The sequence below is a fragment of the Balearica regulorum genome, chromosome 1 (genome assembly GCF_011004875.1).
Source record: "Balearica regulorum gibbericeps isolate bBalReg1 chromosome 1, bBalReg1.pri, whole genome shotgun sequence".
NCBI classification, from domain to species: Eukaryota; Metazoa; Chordata; class Aves; order Gruiformes; family Gruidae; genus Balearica; species Balearica regulorum.
Genome location: NC_046184.1, coordinates 74686400 through 74702235, shown reverse-complemented (window position 1 = coordinate 74702235; position 15836 = coordinate 74686400). Strand labels below are relative to the sequence as shown.

At 46.1% G+C, this 15836-nt stretch overlaps 1 protein-coding gene and 1 long non-coding RNA gene across 2 annotated transcripts; one reads left to right on the top strand and one right to left on the bottom strand.

The window, feature by feature from the left end:
- Nucleotides 1–215: 215 nt before the first annotated feature.
- Nucleotides 216–8091, bottom strand: KCNJ8 (potassium inwardly rectifying channel subfamily J member 8). The gene is made up of 3 exons (XM_075758822.1): nt 7619–8091; nt 6909–7356; nt 216–3099 (listed from the first exon to the last, which is right to left on the bottom strand). Exons 2-3 carry the CDS (start codon nt 7271–7273, stop codon nt 2199–2201), a joined length of 1266 nt encoding a protein of 421 aa, XP_075614937.1. The 5' UTR covers nt 7274–7356; nt 7619–8091; the 3' UTR covers nt 216–2198.
- Nucleotides 8092–8216: 125 nt separating this feature from the next.
- LOC142602639 (uncharacterized) lies at nt 8217–15492 on the top strand. Its single transcript, XR_012836398.1, has 4 exons — nt 8217–8595; nt 12276–12435; nt 13623–13858; nt 14430–15492. It is a non-coding gene; the product is annotated as an uncharacterized LOC142602639 (long non-coding RNA).
- The last annotated feature ends 344 nt before the right edge of the window (nt 15493–15836 follow it).

Here is a 15836-nt window from a genome sequence, read left to right as displayed (position 1 = left end):
ATGTACTTAAGGAGAAAATCAGAAAATGGCTGTGGGTAAAAAAAAAAATATCAGCTGAAATACTGAGAGAGTATTGAGATAATATCAAATTATTATTCAAAAGGACCATGGAAAAGGCTGGAATACAAGAAGGACTAAGAGTATGGAAGAATGAATAGAGAATAAAAAGAAAAAAAGGGAAAGATATAGGGAAAAATCAGAGACGGAAGAAATCATTATTGTCACTTTTTTATTTTGTAGAAAAATTGCTTTTGTACAGCATCTGACAGCCATTTATCAAACAGACAGCCTCAAATAAATTCACAGCCCTGGAAATGGAGGCCAGAGACAAATTGTATATGCTTTGCTCTGACTCTTCTTGGAAGCTACAGATGTTCATTGTTTGGACACACAATGGACAGATGAATATCTCCAGATGTTCACCACCCATCCTCTCAGAACATTAACGGGCAGGCCAGGGAACGAATGCTTTTAGCAGAAACTTCAGTTTCCGCTGCTGCTTCAGATGAAGTATTTTGTCAGTGTTTATTTTCTGGAGAGCACCTGCTCCAAATGTAGGGAGCCTACACTACAGAGCAATGTCCCTCTGTGCCACCACCAACACTGCACAAAGCCTGCAAACCGTCCATACAAGTGCTGATGAACTGACTTCCAAAGAGAATGAGAATCTAGCATTGCTTTTGACTATTTTACCTGATAGGAGCAAGCAAATATTTAAAATTATAAAAGTATTTAAGAAGTGATTGAGTGGCTCGGAGAATCAGCACAGGGACAATACTTCTCTTGAGCCACAGACGTAATAAGGCAACTCCTGTAAGAAATTTGAACAGGAATTTGTAATTTGTCCATAATTATACTTCTTATTCACAGAGGAAAAAACGTGCATCAATTTAGCATTACCAAATGTGGTACAATTAGTTGTCATACATTTATTTCTTCTTGTAGAAAAACTTCTGGTGACATTTTTGGGAGGTGTCTAGATAACAAATGCCCATTTTAATTTGAAGATAAAAGCTGCTTACCATCAATTCTCAATGCCGTATTATATAAAAACACAGGTGAGACACTGCTGAAAAGCAGTAATTCAGCAGCAGTAGCCATGTACCCCTGAAAACTATTTAGATAGTTTTGAAAATAGTATCTTTAATATTATTGGCATGGTTACCTCTCATTCCCATTCATGAATTCCCACTGGCAAAGAGTAACCTTCTGCTGAAGCAAACAGACTTCATCCTACAAAAAGTACTGTAAGTGAAGGAAGTACACTTGTTGCCTTCAGTGTATGAATCTATAAGAGAAAACAAAACAGGATTTGGTCTTCCACCAATATGAAGAGGTGTGTTAAAGAGGCATGTGCTTTTTTTCAACCTGAATAATTTCAGTGAAATGGATGCTCAGGTGGCAGCCAAGAGGACTTGAGTTTCTCAGCTTGGGCCACAGCTACGTTACAGACGCGTGCTGTCCCGCAGCGGAGCATCTCACCCTGAGAAGAAGAGTGATAGGCCGGCCCATTTAGTTGTTTTTTCTGCCGATGCCGCCCAAAGCAGCACCAGATTTTTGTGGAGTGGTCAGGTCACTTTAGCTGACCTGAATTTGCTCTCAAAATGCCTTTGCCATAAATCAATGGAAAGAAAAGATCTGGAAAACTGAAGATAAAATCCTGGCTCTTCTCCAGTGAAATCATTGAGGATTTTAGCTACTCCTTTCAAGAGAACAAGGAATTCACCCCAAAAAGATCGATATCCAAATATCCCGCACAAAATCTGTGGGAGCTGTTGTACGCAGCAGTTTTGAAAAAGGACTCACTTCTGCCTGCAGATGGGTAACCCACTGAGTGTTTCCACTTACATAGAAAAAAACACATTTTGTGAGAGCCAGCAGAGAAAGATGAGAGACCCTTGATAGGAAAAATATGATTAGAAAAATTAGCATGCCATTAAACCAAGTATAAATACACATTATATTACATGAGTGAACTGTGTTTTCTTTAGTGTACGTGCCATTTTTTATTAATTCATACACTAAGTGCTAAAGTGTTTCCTAATGCCATTAGGTGGTGCTTTCAGTAAGTAATAGAATAAATAGTTCTTGCACGGTTCTTTTCTGCATTGTGTTCTCATTTTCGTAAGAAAATTTAAACAAAACACCACAGGTGCCTCCTCCTTCCGAAGCCCACCGACCTCACACAAAGCTGTGCATCACGTTTCTGAGGCACTTTGGCTCCCCTCGGGCGTGATAAACTGCACTTTGGGCACGATGAGGGAGGGATTGGTTCTCCGCATGGAGTTGCTCCTCCGAATGGAGTTGTTTCTCCTCATGGAGTTGCGTTTCCGCAGGGAGTTTTGGTGGGACAGCTCGCTCTTCTGCAGCGTCTGGATGAGAATGGACGGCTTCTCATCAAGCTCTCGAGCGCTGCAACGTGGTGCCGCCACTTTGACGGTGTTGCCAAATTTGGAGTAGTCGACTGCATACACGCCTTCCTCTTCGGTGACGATGGGCACAAAGCGGTGACCCCACAGGATCTCCTCTGCTATGTAGGAGGTTCTCGCCTGCGTCGTGATGCCAGTCGTTTCTACGACTCCTTCAAGTATCACGATGAGCTCCAGGTCCTGGAGCGCCAGGTCAGCAGCAGAGATATCATAAAGAGGACTCCGCTTGTCTATGACGTGACAAATGATTAAGGGAGCCACGAGGAAAATATTGTTGCTTTCAATGGGGTTATCCACAGGGATATCTACTTGGTGAATGGGTATGACTTCTCCTTCAGGGGTTGTAGTCTTCCTCACAACCTGGATTCTTACTGAGGCACTAATGATCATGCTTTTTCTTAGGTCTCCCACTCGAAACATGAAGCAAAGTTTGCCATTTCGAACTGCAATGACCGCCTGCCGGCTGAAAATCAAGGTCTCAGCCCGCCTGTGAGCTTGTGCAGTTTTCATGAATATGCAGCCCAGCATGACAGCATTGATGATCAGACCTACAATGTTCTGCAAGATCAAGACCGTGATGGCCAAGGGACATTCCTCTGTCATCATCCTGCCCCCAAAACCAATGGTCACCTGAACTTCAATGGAGAAGAGGAAAGCGGAGGTGAAAGACCTGGAGAAGAAGATTGCACAAAGTTAACTCTAAGGACATCGAACACAAACTGAAAAGCTACTAGAATGTACTTTCCAGAAACAAACTTAAGGACCTATTTGTACAGTTCTGGTACACTTAAGCCTTGTGTTAACACCAGCAAAAGCACTGCACACTCGGTGACTCTTTTTTGTATAGTCAGCGCAGTATCTGATGGTGAGAGAGAAGACCTCAGAGCCCGAGCTCCTAAAAGACTGTCTGTAACACTAGGTGACCCTGACAAACTCACTAGATCCCCTGTTCAGGCACACATACCACCCATTGTGTTACCTGACAGTGCTCTAACACCTGGGCTTTCCACCACCTGCATCCCATTAAATGTCTTGGTGGAGAGTGGTGGTTTTGGAAATAGGTGAGCAATTGGGTGGCACACGGAGACTCTTCCACCAGCCTGTGCAGGGAAAGGAAAGTGGGAAAACTGCAGCATTTCGGTCTTGCTATCTGCCTCTCTGTGTCGTGACCCTCTTTAGCAGGATTTTCTCGAGGGAAAGGGGACGGTCCCAAATTCATGACACTTCCCAAACCCTTGCTCGCCTTGTGACTGAGCCCGCAGCATCAGGCTGCAGGGAGAGGCCAGTGGCCTCCATGGTCCCCTCTGCACATCCCGGCAGAAGGACAACGCTGTGATGCAGGGTTTGGGTTTAGCTCACTGCCGTGGCAAGACTAGCTGGAAAATTTCAACACAGAAGTGTGGGTTAAGTTAAATGTCCCTAATATGCTATAGTGCTGGACATTAGAGGATGCTGCCCACAAACTATCCAAAATACATTACTTTTAGTAGTCCACAATGTCATATCCCCTGTATTTCCTGTAATTTCTTTTTATAACCAGATACATCCTTCACCAAAGTCTCTTATCTCTAAAATCAGTACCTTGGGGTCTACCTGGTAGACTTGCAGCACATTGGGTCTCACATGAACTAGTATCATAGTCACCCTTTTAACACAGTGCAATTCACCAACATTTGAAGCATTGCCATGCTCAACGTGGCTTTACCTATGGAAAATACGTCCTGCCCGTGAAGATGGCTCTAAACCATTCATTTGGTTTGGTTTGCTTTTCAATTATTCTGCTTTAAAATAATGTTTTCTTTTTTTTCTCTCACCATATTTTCTGTGAACCTGGGGTCATGAGGAGACATTAAAATAGCATAGGCAATACCAGGGATAAATTTCTGTAGAATGAGGAAGTTTATCTTTCAAAAAAACAGCCAGTCTCTGCAGAAATATCTTTGAAAGAACTTTGTCTTTTTTTTTTTTTTTGCCTTTTCCAATTTTTTTTAATCTTTGGCAGATTCCCTTGCATTAAGGGGTTTAGTTTTGCATTTCACTCTGAAGAAATCAAGGATGAAGAACTTAATTAATAGAATCCATGGCATAATTTCTATGTTCATGAATATTTAGTTACATGCAGAATGAAGCTTCTGGTTTAAACTTAATTCAGCTTAATTCAACTTACAGCTCTGCGGAGTAAATATTCTGATTTCCCTTAACAGTACTCCTTCTCAAAAAAAAAAAAAAAAAGAAGAAGAAAAGAGAATCTGCCTTTTTACAGTGGAAGTAACTGAAGCAGCAAGTTTGTACACCATTTTGACCATGTGAAGAGGCAGTCAGAAACTCAAAGTCACACTATTCCCAGGTCCTTCCCCTTAGAGCTGTGTAACAGTTTTCTTCTCCGGATAATTTTTGCTTTCTTTGGCAAAGAGCTGTGAGACTTAGAAATTTCTAGAGTACTTTGAAAAATTCAAGTGCTGTGCAAATTCTAGACACTGCTTAAAATTTCCAAAGTCAGGTTTCCTGTAAATCTGTAATGGCACCTACCCAAGAAAGCTCTCCTGAAATATCTGTGGGCCTAAATCTCAGGAAAGCAGGCTAAAAAATATCTGCCATTATTTTGGCATGCATATCATTGCAATATTAAGTATATTTTACATCAAACAACTCACCGTTCTTAAAAATGTCATATTGCTATTTCACGACTTTGTCCAAAGCGGTAGCCAGATTTAACAAGATGAAGTATTTCGCTATGAAGGGAAAAGATTTTCCATGGCTTGGACATGGGACACTTGAGCAGCTGTTGGCTGAACCACCCCAGGTACTCGCACGAGGGAGCGACGTGTGTTCTTTGTCATGGGCTAAACCAGAAAGTTACACCAATTTATTTGCTCTGCTTTTTCACACACCTCCTAGGGTTTGAAACCTAGTCCTTGCAGCAGAGGTTAGCAGCCTTCCTGGAAGAGCCACCCGCGTGGGGCTGCCGCAGTCAGGGCTACGGGGAGGGAGCGAGGGGCAGAGCTGCGGCTGTGGGTCCGCCTGGTCCCAGGGGCACAAAGCCCTGGGCATCCGGCTCAGGCTCTATGGGGTGACCCGGGAGCCCCGTGGGGAGCCCCATGGGGTGGGCCAAGCTGAGGGGGACTCCAGCCAAGCGGAGGGATGTTCCCCCAGCTGACCCTGAAGAGCTGATGGGGTGTAGTTATTTGCTAATTTGAGTTGGACAAATCCCACAAATTCCAGAAACGTGGGGGGTGACACCCCAGCGGGCGCAAGCTGGGGCATGACGTCTCATTTCAGAGCTGACTGCTTGTGATGAGTTAGTGGAAAAGAAATATGATAGCAACCCCCCCCCCCCCATCCCCTCCGCCCCTACCCCTCAACCTAATGAAGGTTAGCTTGGAAAAATCCCTATTTCCTTTAGCTTGGAAAATCCCCATTTAGTAAAAAAGTGTCAGAACAAAGGGAGAATGAAATCTCCACTCCCTCATGATACAACGTCCCTTCAAACATGGTGAGGTGCCTCAAAACTCTGTGCAGGAGAAAAGGGGAAAGGGAAGTGGATACTCTGATGTCTCAGCAGACCCTGCAGCACCCTCCCAGTCCCTCACAACGCTGCAGTGTGAAAAGGCAGCTGATCTGTGGCAGGATTTTTCTGCTTAAAAACCTAGTGCTATAAAAAGAGATTTTACCGATGAGATGATGAAGCGATCTTATTGCTTACCCCACCTCCAATTAACAAACACTCTTCTATTCTGTGTATGTATGTGTCAGTTTATCAGTGCCTTGAAAATTGTTGTGGCTTTGGGGACGGAGAGTAAAATACTTTAACAGGTCACATTTAATCTAGTAGTCCCTTAAACTTTCACTGTCTGACACATCATCCATGCTGTGGAAACTGTTTCTCTGTCAAACCACTGGCCCATGGCTTCATCAAGGTATTTTGAAGCACCCCATACTTAGCTATGAGAGTCATCTTGAAAGACATCTAGTTTTACCCTAAATGGCACACTTCTTGCTAGCCCTGCCTCACACCTATGGCTGGTACCCTGCCTGACCCCCATGGCTGGTACCCTGCCTCTCAGGCACTGGTCTTGGGGTAGCCACCTTTTGCTGGCGCGGCTCGCAGCTCACACCGTGCTGGAGATGCTCCCGCTGCCGTAGACAATGTTACAATACATATAACACATACCCACCCTTGTAGCAGGTTCTTATCTCGACAGGCAAGGTATGTTACCCACAGAGTGTGGAGACACAAGAAAAGCAGCAGGTCTCCCTCTCTTTCAGATCCTGTAAGGAATCAAAGAAATCTACAGTACAGTATTTTCCAAGCCCAGAAGGCTTGCTGAATTTCATCTAGAGGAAAACACTGCACTTTTCAACTGTCTCAACCAAACGCAATGGTTCATGTAAACAAAAAGCTGCATTTTAGGCATCGGCAGGACAGCAGGCAGCTCTGTTCCCCCCCCTTTCTTCATCCCACTGACCGTACTACTTTACCTGACACATGTCACGCACGGTGTCCACTTTGTGCTGTTTGTAGTGTTTTCTGTGCTTGGGTCCATGTCGCCATGGGCAAAAGCCACCAGCCACCACATCATGGCAAAGAGCAGCCAGCTGCACAGGAAGGACATAGTGAAGATGACCAGCGTGTGACGCCACTTCAGGTCCACCAAAGTGGTGAAAATGTCTTGCAGGAATCGCCCTTGCTCGCGGATGTTCTTGTGTGCCAGGTTGCATGCCCCGTTCTTGGCGATGAAGCGGGCTTTGCGTGGCCGGTCTCGGATGCGCGGCTTGCGAAGGTTCTCGGCAGCGATCCGTGCCAACACATATTCTTCAGGGATAATACTCTTCCGAGCCAACATCTTCCTGCCACCATAGTCCACTCAGCAAGATGTGAAATGGGTTGGTGGTCCCTCTGGCACGTCTCGGCAGGGCTCACTCTACCCTGCAAAAAGAGACAACCTGGTCAGATTTGTCACCCATGCACTACAAGTACGACTAGGTACCCCCCCCCCAACAACCATTACGTTAAATGTCATTGTGCGACTACTTATTCTACAGTGCCCTCCCTCTTTCAGACCATCATTTGTACATGAGGAATTGGTATCAGCTCACAACAGAAATGAAAGATGCTATTTTGACACTCCTTGTAGGACGGGAGGCTGCAGAACAGTCTTGTAAACTTGGTGTAAAGTAACACGACGTACGACAGGTTGGTTCCTCAGGCTGTTTCTCCAGAAGATAGCCGTGCCCAGGTGGGTACCGCAACATGCAGCACTAAGTTATTCGCATCCTTCAGGACCTGAAGAATCAGACTTCTCTGGTTTGAACCAAGGTTAGTCCGCGGAGAGACCGTGGAGGCTCATTTCTTACGGCTGTAGCCCGCAGTGCAGCCAGGAGCCCCGCCGAGAGCCCCTGTCCAGCCCCCCGCAAGCATCACAAGGAGGAGCTGAGCTGGAAGTGCGGGAGGCAGGAAGCGGGACTCCACGGAGCGGGCGGTCGCGTTTCCCCCTCGCAGGTCTCCTTCCTTTCCGGGATTAGGCGGGGAAACCCTCCTTTATTCCCAAACTTTGTCCCCAAACGGGTGACAGAACAAACCTACGGGAAGCCCGGCTCCCCGCGGCTCCCCGCCGGCTGGCCCGTCCCACCAGGGGAGGGCAGGGGCTGCCTGACCCCCCGCCGCTTCTCAGGGACCCCCCGCCCGGGTACGGGGCTCAACCGGCCCGCGGCCCGCCGCCCCCAGCCCCCCGCCCCGCCGCCACTTACCGCAGCGCGGTGGGGCGGGACGCGGCCGGGCCGGGCCGGGCCGGGCAGGGCGGGGCGGAGCGGAATGGGGCGGGCGGAGCGGAACGGAACGGAACGGGGGGCCCGGCCGGTTCAGCCCCGCAGGCCCGGTCCGGGGTTGGACTGAGCGGCGGGCGGCCGCGGGGAGCGGCGAGCAGGGCGGCCCGGCGGTACCGGGTGGGGGAACGGGCACCGGCACACACAGACGCTTCCCTGCGCTGAGCGGTACCCGCGGCTGGTGGGATGATGGGGCATTTCAGGCTGGGTCCAGCAAATGTAGCCGGGGAGCAAGGTGCTTACGGTGTGTGTGGCCTTTCTGTAGGGAGCGGGCCGTGCCCGGGTACGCAAAGCCAGCCGCCGGCTGCAGCCGGGCAGCGGCACGCTTGCTTTGCTCCCTCCGGTAAGCCGGGAGTTGTGTGCCTTTTTAACTTTATCTCACCTCGAATCTCGCTGAGACAGCTTGCAGGCAGAAAGCGAAGCATGTGTGTAAGTGTTTGGAGGACCAAAGCCAGGATCTCATGGCCTTTGCTGCTTTTGACAAACTTAATTACCTGTTTCTGCAAGAAAAAGAAAAAAAAAGAAAAAAGAAAAGAAAAGACATTCCTTTTTATGGTTGACAACTCTTGTTGGGCACAGTCAGGCCCGTTATAATGTTTAGCTGGTGTAATGGGCATTGGCAGATGGGTATTTGTGGATGGGACGGGCATAGGAGAAATTACGCACAATGGCAAAAAACAAACAGTGAAATCGCAGAAGTTCATTCTTTTTCCCACAGGTCGAGGTTTACAGTTTTGGCTCTTGTGTTTAATGGAAACTTGCATTCTTGGAAATTGCAGCTTTTTTTCCAAAGTCTTAGGGTTTGTAGTAGGAAGAATAAACAGTACATCAACTTTATGAAAAGATCTAAATTTAGATTTTAATGAAGCAAAGTGCAGAGATTTCACTGTGTCGGATTAACTCCTCCATGCCCAAGGAATATGTGTGTGTGTGTGTGTACAGTGGGGAGGTTTCTGAAGTTCTCTGTGTATCACTCAAGTGAATGACCTATACAGTATAAAATTTATGCAAAACTTAATACCTTACTTCTCTCTGTAAACTAGAGCAAGAAAGAAACTCTTGACCGGCCTGCTGTAGTCAGGAAGGTTTTAAGTGTATTCAGGCTTGGAAAAATTGAGAAGGTACATTTGACAGGCAATGTAATCCTCAGCCTGAAGATATCCACCCTGTCAAACACATGCATGTGCTCAACTTTAAATAGATGAGTGATTCCTGGAAACTTTTCTAGCACTATCCTTTTCTAATACCAGATATCCAGTAGTCAGAAAAGACACTGACTCTAAGCCCCAGTCATATTAGGCAATTAGCTAAACATCTGTGTATGAAATTAACTTTAGGCAGATGACCAGCTCTGATCTGAAAAAATCAGAATCTAAACCAATTACCTTTAGATTCTAACCAGACTCTTGAGTACAAATGCATAAAGTCACTTGGGTGGGTATCTGCAGGATCAGCGTCGTTGGTGCCAGCTATGACGCTTCATGGGCTGGGCTCAGAGAACTCGGGACGTTAGGCTGCTACAAATGGGGTGGCAGAGGCTGGTTTTGGGGGGCTGACTCATTTGATGCAGCCTCCAAAAGTGCACTTGGTGTAACTATTGGAAATACCTGATTTCATGAAAAAAAAAACCATTCCCTTTTCCTTTTTTCCTTTTCCTTATACTTTTCCTCATCCTTTTCCTCCTCCTTTCTCCCTTTTAGCTCCTATGAAGTATTTGTTCCATGCTAGGGCTAGAAATAAGATTGATGTTCCCCAGTATGGCTGCTAGCTGCATCTCAAAAAACATAAAGAACTGTAAGGGAACTGCATGGAAACACCCCTCCTTTTTCATAGGATCCTTGAATTATATTATTTTGCTTCTGACACAAATTTACTCATATCACATGCCCAATTGCACAGTTTCCTCTGAAGTTATTGAAATCCACAGCTTTAGAAACAGGGACACAGAAACACCAAGAAACGCCACTTTTATTTACTTGCCATCTTAGAGCGTGACCCACCACTGTGGCTGCATTGAGCCTCAGCCCCTTCTCACTCTGCCGAGGCCCCTCAGCCGCGCTGGGGTGCGAGGGAACGGGAGCTGCTGCCGGTGCGCTCCTCGCCCCATCTCTGCTGGCAGTGCCTGCGGCTGTGTGACACGAAATCAGCGTGTGGATCGGCAGCTAGTTTGGCAAAATGGATCAAAATCATCTTTGAGGGCAGGTGGGAGCAAGGAGGGACCTTCCTTGAGCTGGTCAGGTGGAACAACTTGCTGCCAGTGCTGGTACTGTCAGAGACCCCTACGACCTCTCACCCCCACCTATTCCCCACTAACCTGCTGGAGGTTTCCTCCCCCTTAATTGGGCACCAGGCAGAGCCTGGATTTTTTGTAGCTGAAATAGGAAAGAGTCCCACCAAACACACAACAAACAGTCTTGGCACAACCCCAGTATGACTAAACAAAAGTTATTGATCCTTTTACACGATACATTGGAAGAAAAGTGCTCATAAAATCCCGCCTTTCCATCTCTGCCTGTTCAATATAGAAAGAGCTTCCCCCTCACAGGAGGGGATGCCTTCCTCCTCTCTTACACTTGCGATTAGCTTCAAGGAAGCCTGCTGGGCCATGACCGCCGGGATGTGAAGATCAGGAGCGCCAGAACTATTCCCTCTTCTTGGTTAAACATGAGACATGATTTTGAGCACAGCATCCACTTCCCCAAGTTACAGTGTATGAATATGCTCTGGAGAGTGACAGCTGCTAAAAATGTTCCCCTTTGCCCTTTGAAATACTTGCTTGGTTGCCACATGCACATTTAAGTCTGAGATTTAAGTAATAGCTGGGAAAATCTCCCAAAAATGTCTCCTAACCCTTTTTGTAAGGAACATAGTGTCTGAGTGCTGTGAACACAGCCTTTTCAGGCAAAAAATGATCAGAACTGATGGCAGGTTTGGGTCTAGTTTTATTGCAGCCCATCATGCGTCTCCCTTCTTGCTGTTTCATTTCCCCTCCACCCACAAGAGCTACTGATATTGTGGTAAATATCACTTCACAATTATGCCTATCTAAAAAAGGATTAAATAATGTGCTTAGACATGAATCTGAAATTTCCACATTATAGCTGTGTCCTGCCCTTTCAGAAAATCCTGCTTCGTAATAAGTTTTGTTTGAAATTCTAATCTTAGCTTAGAGATAGGATGACTTTGCAGGCATCCAGAGATGTCATGCACTCAGCACGAGGCTTCCACAAAGACACAAAGCTGATAAGCCATATTCGGATAGCATGGATGAACTCTTCCCCAGCTGAACTGGCAGTAGATCCATCAAACATGAAAGAGCAGAAACTGCAAACTAAGGGCGTCTGCTACCCTGAACCAGCTTTTTTTTTTTTTTTCCCCCCCTGTTTCATGCAAGAGCAGCAGGACAAAAATAGTCTTTGTCATCAAAATACATGTAACTAGTGCCCCTCGTCCAATATTACTAAGTTGCATAGTGAAGTTTGTAGATGTTCTGGGGTTTGCTGGCAGAAGGATTGTTTCCTATTAAAACTATCTGTTTTGGAAATGATACATCAGCCTTGTTTGATGAAATCTGGTACTCTGACTTCTCTGTGGGTGTCAGGCCATGGGGTACAGGCTATCAACCCTCTGCAAAGCTAGCAATATGTTGGCAGTTCTGTAAATCTCTGTTACAGTACTTCTAGTGCCAACAAATGTGGTGTGGTTCGTTTGTCACCGGGAGTTTAGTATTTTCTGTCCCCCTGCATGTAGTTGCCAGGTAGCAGATGGGATGATATGTCATGGTTGAGCTTCTGCAGTTCAGTGAGCTGATGGGCACGGCTGGCCATGGCGAAGGTATCCCCATCTTTGTATCTGCTCCCTGTGTGGCACAGGGAAGAAAGAGACGCCCACACCATCTTGGGTGAACTGTCTTAACTGGCATCAGCTATGTCCACTAGAGCAGGTCCTTAGCTCCTCAAGCAGGTCTGAGCTTGCTATAGTTTGAACAGCGTTAGGCTGACTTCAGACTGTCTCTGCTCACAGCTGGCTCCATGGGCTTGGTGGGCAGCGATAGTCCGGCCAAACCTGCCCGGAGCCGGGCCCCTGCTGCTGCTTGCACTGCAACAGACGCTCCCCGCTGGCTCCTGTGGCCTCTCCTAGGAAGCGCTGCTGTCCTCTGAGGGCTCACCTGGTACTGCAGAAGGTGAGCACATGGGCCATCAGCATGCATCGGTGAGAGAGGGCATGGTCCTAGAGAAATGCATTCGGCCCCGCAGTGTGAGAGAGCAGGCCGGAACTGTTTTGGGCTGGGGCTGCAGCCCCTGGCCTGCACAGACAGAAGGGGGTGGGGGGGAGGGAGGAGAATAAAGATTATCACGCCCAAATGACATAGCTCCTACAGTCATCTGATTTATGAAATCCAACATCTTTTAGCCTCTGTTTCCCTAACTCCACCTCTGCTCCAGGGACATGCATGAGCCAAGAAAGGGGCAATTGAAAGAAATGCCTTATGCTGCAGGATATACCTTATACTCACTCTCTGCCATAAGCCCTAGCCTCATTTCCCTCTAGAGGTGACCACATCATATTAAATCCTTGTGCAAAACCCACCAAGATTTCTTGCAGCTCCACACTACTTCTTGATCTCCCTATCTTTGTCTTTAATTTTAGCTGCGTGTTTGTTTCTTCCCAGATATCTGATTTGTAGCGCAGGCTGAAAACCAAAGGTTGCACTTTGCAGACTTGCCTGCCACAACACCTCCGTATCAGGAACGCTGGCAACGCTTTTACCCAGCCCACCTCTTAGACTGCGGTATCCCTGACCTGCAAATCTAGGTAATCCTCTCATTTTTCAGTTCACGGCAGGTATTCGCTCCCACATATTTCAGTTTAAGCCTTTAGCTCGAAGTACAGAAATACTGTACTGTCACACTGGGGACTTATCCAAGTCAGTCTCTGCTACAGCATGAGATGGCAATAGTCACAGTGGTACAGCCTTTTTCTGATACCTGATGCCCTGAAGTCCATCTGTCACGTTACACGCCCCTTCCTGGAACAGAGGTTTCCTCTGAGGTTCTGGGAAGAGACCAGTTTGGGATTTTTTTGTGTGTCTCCCTGTGCTGTAATTTATGAAAAGGCTGGAAATCAGCTTCTAAGTAGGTTGAACATGGTAAGAATAAGTGTCTAGCTGCGTTGCTAATGCACTGGAGTATTCTTTCCCTTAGGTGCTTCTCCTCTCTGGCTCACTGGCTATTTCCCTGATGACTTTTTTTTCTATGGAAAAACTGGCTGCTGATTCATCTGTCTGTGATAATTCCCATTTCTAAGTTTACAGGCCAGGCCAAATTCTGAGTAGGCTGAGTAGAGGTGTGAACTCTTTGCCTTCTCTAGCTGATGGATATGTGGATGCTTCTCTTCCCACTCCTTGCCAAACTCTTACGATCAGACAACAGATGGAGACATCAAATGGTTTAAGTTCACTTGCTGGTCAAACCACAGCATGGGAGGACTTCCTTCAAGCTCCTAACCTGCTGGCCAGTGCCAAAGTGCCTCCCTGCAGCTGGGGTGGAAGAGCTGGCGGGAAGCTTCAGTGCTGTACTTCATACCGCTGGGGCAGTGGAAAAAAGGTAAATGAGGGTTTGGCTTCCTTCCTGCCCCAAGCATGGTGCAGAAATGTTCTAAATGTGCAGGATGGACAAGGCAACCTTGTGTTGGGATAGCTGTGGTTTTAGACACACGGATGCTCTCACAGGTGGGCTGAGCCACTTTTCCCATTTTATTTAGCAGTCTAGGTAGAGCCTAAGAGTTGGCTCTAGGAACAGGTAGGGCTGCCTCAGGAGGCTAAGTGGTGGAGGCAGCAAAAACCTGGAAGCTAAGAGAGTGTGTGGACTCTGACTGCTGGGACAAACGATAGCTGCCATTTCTTTTCTCCTTTTCCTCTGGTGGTATCTCGAGCAGCAAAGCCAGGTATCAAGGATTTTTCATTCCATCTCCTTGTCCAAACTGAGCTTATTCCTCTTGTGTAACAGGAGCCAGAAGGCTTCTGTCTGGCTTCGGCCTCAGAGTAGCATAACACAATTTTGTCTCCTCTTCTGAGAAGCCCGGAGCTGGCTCAGAGAGCCGTATCACAGCTGAAGGAGACTTTTCTTTTGATTCACGAAATGGAATTTTTATGTATTTCCATCTTTGTGCTTCCAGGTCCCCTGGCCTACAAGTGATTGATATACCAGCTATCTCTGCTGGCTGCAGAGTGAGGGTTAAATTAAGATTATGCCATTGGTGGAAGATAGATGCTATCTCTCATCTTACGATCATATCACAGAACAGCTGGCAACTCCGAGCCCTCTGATCTCGGATGCTATGGTGGGACCTGGAGGAGTAGATGTCCCCAAATGCAAATGATTCAGCCATGAAAATCTGCAGTATGCAGAACCTCTTAGAGCCTCAGGTTCCTGCCTCTGATTGAGAAGTCTAATGGTCATAGTTGGTATTGCTGAAAGAGTAAGGGCCTAATCTAGCTAGTATGATAAAAACACATACAACCGTTATACATGAATCTGTAACTTTCTGCTTTTCAAAGAATATGTTGCTTCGGGGCATCTGTAACTGTGATACCGAAGGGTGGTGGTTCTGGACCATGTCATTTACACTAAGCTGCATTAGTTCCTTAGTTACATGGTTAAATATTTTACTGGACGTTTAAATTATATTTATGGATGTGAGCTGGTACGGCCAGAAAACCCTGAAGTAAATTAAAGGGGGAGTTAAGAAATGTCATGGGAATAGCTATGAGACAGTCTTATGGGCAGTGCTAGCTGGCACTGTTCATTACTTATTTATACCTTTTATCCAAAGGATGTATAACCATGTAATTTTTTTTATATAAAAATGATTAATATACATACATGGGAATGAATGCACTGGGAAGTGAAATGTGCAACGTGGTAACGTGAGCTGAGTGCTGCATTATATAGTAATTCATAGGATGCAAATCTCTGTGTTCAATGAAAATGAAAGAGGGCATCTTGCACATGATAAGTGTCAATACACCAAATAGAAACTAATTATTAATAATAAGATTTTTTTTAATGACTGCTTGTTTATAGTCTCTTCAGTGTGTGACTTCTTATATTACAGAAATAAACAGCTTCTGCCAGGAACGTCTGTTATGTTTGCAGGGGTAGTGTCTAGCAGTAGACGGATGCTATCAATAATGACTAATTAATAATAACTGTGTAGTAAATAGATTAAGACTTTTCTTAAAATCTCTCTTCTCTTGAATGATTACATTTGGAAACTTCTCTGAACTCCACGGCTTCGTAGAAGCCAATACTCTAAGCTGCACTGCCAAAAGAGCATCAGCACATTGCTAATTTTTAAGAGTCAGAGAACTTCTGCCTCACAACAATTTTTTGATAATTTGAAAACCTGATAATCTTTCCCCACAATTCCACACAGAGGTCAGTTCTGGTGGAGAAAAAACAGAGCAGTAAAAAACCAATGTGGAAATGATTGGGATGCTTGCATGGCAATGAAGAATTTGATTTACAGTTTTGTTTTCGGACTTTTTTTTAGTGCTCTCTTAGTTTTGCCTTTGAAAGGATT